The 6,000-nt window shown below is 50.6% G+C and overlaps 1 protein-coding gene across 5 annotated transcripts in view; it reads right to left on the reverse strand.

Moving 5' to 3' along the window:
- The window catches only part of ATL2 (atlastin GTPase 2), a 42,227-nt gene extending 36,434 nt beyond the window's left edge, over positions 1-5,793 (reverse strand). Inside the window, exons 1-2 of one of the 5 annotated variants that reach the window (XM_035322917.1) lie at positions 5,548-5,793; positions 4,625-4,764 (exon numbers count right to left, since the gene is read on the reverse strand). In XM_035322917.1, coding sequence (XP_035178808.1) covers positions 4,625-4,764; positions 5,548-5,657 — 250 coding nt within the window. In that variant the 5' untranslated portion in view covers positions 5,658-5,793. Of the gene's footprint in view, positions 1-2,882; positions 3,001-4,624; positions 4,952-5,547 lie in introns of those variants that run through there. The other 4 variants (XM_035322921.1, XM_035322919.1, XM_035322918.1 and 1 more) reach the window with 4 other exon arrangements.
- Positions 5,794-6,000: the final 207 nt, after the last annotated feature.

Here is a 6,000-nt window from a genome sequence, read left to right on the forward strand (position 1 = left end):
ACAGCACTACAACGTCAAAGTCAGCTCTAGGATAAATTAATATTCTTAACGTCAAGAACAACCTTCAGCAAATAAGTAAAGCTGCTTTCATCTTTTCTCCTGGACAGCTCAACATTAAAAAGTTCAGGTTGTTAGAAGTGTTTTGAGAAATATACCCACACATTTTCCAGTAAGAATAAAGTCTTCAGAACCAATGCATGTAATTACTTCTGAAAGTTTCTAGTTGCTCATGAATGACAAACACAGCAAGCCTACACAGATAAAATATTTGTGTCTTGTTCACTTTCCATAGTTGAGATTAAAGACAAAACCTTGAAACACTAACAATTAGTGTAGAAAGTTTGAGATGTGAACACAGGATTTAGCAAAAAGTTGGAAAACAGCATTAAAGTGGCAAGCTGAAGATCCCATCGTGGGCACAGCACACAGCAAGAACAAGGAAACAAGTCAAATGTTAAAGTTGAAAACTTGCCATTAGAAGACTGCCATATGAGGACCTCAAAAATCATCTCCAGGACAGGGTTTGTTTATAACTACAGTGCAGTAACAAAAAACAACTTCAAACTTCACTGAAAGACAGATTTAAGCGAAACTTGGCAGCTTTCCTTATAAATGTCCTTGGAACAGCTAAAACTTTTTACAGGCTGTGCTGAGATGTGCCACATTCTACTAATGACAGGCACAAAGTTGAAACAAGTTACAGCGCTGAGGTAAAACTGGTGATCTAACTTGTGCTAAGAGACTAACACACCAAGACATGGTTCACTACCAAAGCAAGAACACAAAATCATTTACCTGCACTTCAGTCTGCTCATTACATCTGTTCTCAGTTGGGCAAACCTCAGAGTTGAAGGGGTTGTGACACTGCCATCAGGAGCTAAGCGCTTTGCTATTGCAGAGAAAATCCCCGTCCGTCCTTCTCTCCAGCACACCTGCATTTATCCACAGTCTAGCCAGCTGGAGGTAGTGCTCCTATTCTTATTAGGACACTGGGAGAGAACAGACACTTGTGTATCACCGTATCTTGCTCCAGTCGGTAGCACTTCATTAGTCTAGTCAGTAAGCGAACGTTAATCACAAATATTTAACTGAAACGCAGGGACCACAGTCACCACGCAGTACCTGAGAAGTATCAGCCCCCCTACGAGATCTGGCTCATGCACTCCGGCCCACCTGACACAAACAAGAGCAGCCTGGCCTCCTGAACAAGGAGAGGGCTCCACATTTAAAGGAATGCTTTCAGGGTTGCTCCAGCACAGAACACTTTTAATTGAACTGTTTTAGAAATGTCTTTAAGTTGCCAGCAAAGGAACAACATGAAAAGGGAAGAATCCAGCCTTCTACAACCCCTCTCCCTGCTTTCAAAAGATTTCCAGTTGACACACCAGAGAGCTGTGGCTATTATTTAAGGAGGGATTATAACATCATTAGTGACTTTACTGTATGCTGGAACAGAACAGCTGTTAAGCAACACTTGGTAATGGTACAAGAGAAGTTATAAGCCCCTCCTGTTACATTCCTTTTCTTGCAGCTATTCCAGTCTACCACACTCCTTTATTTCATTATACAGAAAGTTCTTCTGCAGGCAAGCACAGATCACCCATAGCTGTACAGGCAGACCCTGTCAATTACGCTGTTCCATGCCTAACATACTTAAGCAACTCAATAGTGACATGCTCTTGTTTCCATCACTAGTGATGACATGGCTACCTTAAAGGCCATTTATTACAGGTGTGCTGGTGCTTACTCTGACCCTGAGAAAGTTAATAATAATTTAACACTTTATCTAAGATTATTAAGCCACATACTGCTGAGAACATAGAACCAACAAAGAAAATTCAGCAGTACTAGCAGTGGAGGGAGGAAAAAGAAACCAATGCTCAAGCATTATATCCTCAATTTCAATCTCTGGACCGTTTTAAGTCATTAAAATTGTAGCGCTGCCAAACATACCCAGCCTTTCCCACATGCTCAGTAGTTTTTGCCTCTTCCTCCCCATAAGAAAGTCAGCAGAGTGGCTGCTCTGCACCTGCCAGTTTACAGCGCTGTTAGACTTCCCCGTTTCTAGCTGGCTCGCAGATGAAGCGATTCAAACCAACAACGCCACATGGCACCTGCTAGCTTTTGTTTAACCATTCTAACAAACTGAGAGTCGTACAGCGATGTGAGTTCAGCAGTAAAACCTGATGCAATTCAGATCGGCGTTTTGATCGGCAGCCTCTTTGCAAGTCCTGAGTCCCTCTTAAAATGGAAGTATGGTGGGTATAGTTGTAAAGACGAGGCTCTTAAGTTACGCTGGTAGGATATCCTGGAGGAATGAACTTGTACGAAGGTGCGCATTCAGTTATAAATCTGAAGTGTTTAAGCTACGCTGGTAGGATATCCCGGAGAAACGGACTTGCACAGAGGCACTGTGCAAACTCCAGCACGCCCGAGGCCGGCCGCCCAGGCGGAGAGCCGCCCCCCCGCCCCAGGACGCTGCATTCCCGGCACCAGCACCGTGCCAGCCCCGCGGGGAGCCTGCCCGCCGCCTCCTTCCCCGCACCGAGGGAGGCGGCCCGGCGGAAAGCAGCTCCCCGGGGCCTGCCCCGGCTCCCCCAGCGGCACGGAACGAGGTCACCGGCCGCCGGCAAGCGCCGAGAGGACCGGAGGAGCCCGGAGGACCGCGGCCGCCCCCGCCGCGCGGCGGAGCCCCCCTCCCGCCGCCGCCCCCGCCATTTTGAGGAGGGGGGGGAGAGGAGAAAACCCGGGGCCTCCCCCCGCCGACGGGACCGGGACGCGGCCCCGCGCCTCGCCCCGCCACCGGGAACCGTGAGGGCGGCCCGGTGCCGTTACCGGGCTCCTCTCAGCGCGGCGGGGCCGCCGCGGGGGGGGCGCGTTACCTGCCGGCTCGGGCCGTTGGCGGGCCGGACCCCTGCGCCGCGCCGCGTCCCTGGCCGCCATCTTGTGCGGGTTTAAAATTAACTCGCCGTGACGTCAGAGCTCCGCCGCCGAGACCTCGCGCGGCCGCCGGCGGCGCGCTCAAGGCGCGGGCACGTCGGGTCCTAGCGCCGCGCCGCCGGCTGGTGAGGGGGGGAGGCGCATGCGCGGTGCGCGCCGCCCGCTGCTGTGAGGGGGCAGCCATGAAGTACCCCCAGGTACTGTCCCCTCAGGCTGTGCCCCAGCAGCCTTTAAAACCCTACAGAAGGGCGTTGGGCCTGTTCTGTTAAAGACCAGAACAGTGGTCCTGGTCGGTCTGAGTGACCGCCACGCCACGGCTTCTTGGGCTGGTCCGCGTGAGGTGGGAGCAGCGTTGCAGAAAGCGGGCTCGCCGCAGCCACGTACCCGCTGCCTCTCTGTGAAGGCCCTGCGTTACACCACCTTCACCAGAGACAGCTTCCCAGTGACAGCAACCACAAGTTTTAATTAGTTCAGCCTAAATGAAGGTGGAAGGGAAAGTCAGATCAAAAGCCAACACACGGTTGTGGCCCCACAATTCTTCCTTCAAGTTCTCCCTTCAAATTCTTCACCTCTTTTGGTAGGGCATTGGGCCTTCATAACACTGGGATCCATCCCACTCAGTGACAGTCCCTGCCTAAAGGACCTTAACACCCAGAAGAGCCAGCATAACCACAGCAGATAACCGCAGGACAATACGGCAGCCAAACTAGTATCACACATTCAGTTACTCCACTTGTAATAGTTAAAATATGCAATACCATAAAACCATCGAGAAGAATTTTACTGCACTAGACTTAAGTCAGCATAAACAGCAGCAGAATGTAGAGAAGAGCAGAGAAAAGTGTTGCCATTGGCCTCTTGCAGTTTAATACCCCTGCTTATTTGTGGCAGCTCGCAATGGAAAGTGAGTGCGTCACTGCCCGTCCTTCTAGCCTCATCCCAAGTCAAAGGGAAAACTTTCCTTGACATCAGGAAGGACCTAGAACATGCTCTACTTTCCTGATTTGTGACATTTAGGAAAGGAGGGATTCAGGAATATTTCAGGCATATATAGGAGATCAGGCAATGGAAATACCTTGAGGTAAAAACACATTGAAAGCCAGAAACCCTAGTAACTATGATAGAGTAAAGATCCAGTAGGTCAGTATGAAAACTAAAGAGCTGGGAAGAAAACACTAAAGAAATTTCCCAGTTCTGTTGCTAGTAAACAACCTTATTTCTGATCAAGTCTGGAACACTTTACGCGGATAAGTGTTTGAAATACTGCGTGTACAGATGGATAGATTTCTACCCCATGCAGTAAGGATTTGCTGCTGCTGTAATGTGAGAACAGAAGTCAAGAACTTAGAGGTCAGAAGGCTCAAACTTAATTCTGTCCTGTTCACATGAAGAAAGGAGATGTTCTCTGAGCTGAGGATTTTGCCCCCAAAACGTTAACTCCTGGCTGCGAAGGTCCCCATCTCCACTACACTCCCAGCTGCTTGCCACTGTCCTCTGAGGCAGACTAGCAAAGAGTTGGTGTTAGAACTGCTTAAGCCAAGTATTGACTTGACACTAAAAAAATAGCGGATCAGACTCAGATTTTTCACACTTTTCTGTGTAAACCTGTCTCTAACCTTTGTGATGCCACTGGGTTTGTTTAAGGTGACCTTCAGGATGACAAATCAGCGAGCCCAACACTCACCTGAGTCACACTGAATACCACGCCGGGGCTGGGGAACGGAGCAGTCTCCCATCCTGAAGGGCTGCGGGTCCTGGGATGAGCTGGAGAGGCCTCTACCAGAGGTACTGCACTTACCAGTGCCTCTCCTCATCTGTTCAGGGCTGTAGAGTCCAAATAACAACAGGGTCAGTCTCAGTCTTCCCTCCAAGCTGTGCAAGGCTACAGGCAAAGCTGAGAACAGCCAGCAGTGAGATAAAGGTGGTTTTTCTGGCAAACCCCCCTGTCCTCAGCAGTAAGACATCTCTGGTGCTAGCTCTGGGAGCAGCTGGGGTGAGCTGCTGCCCGACCAGACACCGCCGAGGCAGCCACGTCACTCAGCCAAGCCTGAGATTTCCTAACAGCCTCTCATTGAGAAATCCACCCAGCTCTCAGGCTTGCTCACAGAGCCAAATGCATGCCCCTCAGAGCTAGAACAAACCCCAGGACTCTCATCTTGCTTTTGCCACTGAGAATCACCCAGGCTACAGAAGACTGTAGCAAACCTTGCTCCCTGCCCACATGCAGAAACACTCTGCGGGGTCCTGCCCGGGCTGGCTGGCATTTGCCTCACCACCTTTTTGAGGACCCCAACCCCACAAACAAGCTTGGTTTCCAGCGCTTTTTTCCCTCACTGATGTTCACCGCTCCCCACAAGCGCCTCTCTCAGATGTGTACATCACACAGGTGATCACAAACTTGTCGTGTCACCAGAGAGTGCTCAGCACAGCCCTGAGCTTGTAGCTACGTGCGCGTTTGCTGTGGTGTGTAGCAAGCACATGACTTAAGGTTTGCCCAGGCAAAGCCAAGGTAGGGCTCAGCACATATCCATACCGGGTTGGACACCTTCAGCTCTGCGTGAGCACAGAAATACAGGACACCACCCCTACCTGGGCAAAGCAGCTTACCTGCAGAGAGCTCTGAGGAAGCAAAGAGGCTGTTGGGAACAGAACGAGAGCTGGGAAGAGGAGGAAAAAAACAATTTACCAAATCTCCTGAACATGCAGCTGTCCTGCATGCTTAAAGGAGACGCCGTTTTAGCTGGCAGCAGCACATGTGCTCAAGAGACACAGAGCAGCCCCTCGCATACCACTCATTTATAGCAAGCTGAGTGGGAGACACATCCCATCTCCCCCGGTGATGACTCAAGAGCTGCTCCTCTGGGGAGGAAGGATGAAATAACGTTGAATTTTAGCTGTTGTTAGAGCAGCTCAGAGCGTGTTGCTAGGCACCAGCTGCAGGAATTGCTTGCAGGTGCTTTCGCACGAGGGGCTGGGCCAGTTTACTGCCCCCCCCCCCCCCCAACAGAACTGGGATTGCAGCCTGAGTGCCAAACACCTTAGAAGCGGGGCGTAATCCAT

The sequence above is a fragment of the Oxyura jamaicensis genome, chromosome 3 (assembly GCF_011077185.1).
Source record: "Oxyura jamaicensis isolate SHBP4307 breed ruddy duck chromosome 3, BPBGC_Ojam_1.0, whole genome shotgun sequence".
Classification (NCBI taxonomy): Eukaryota; Metazoa; Chordata; class Aves; order Anseriformes; family Anatidae; genus Oxyura; species Oxyura jamaicensis.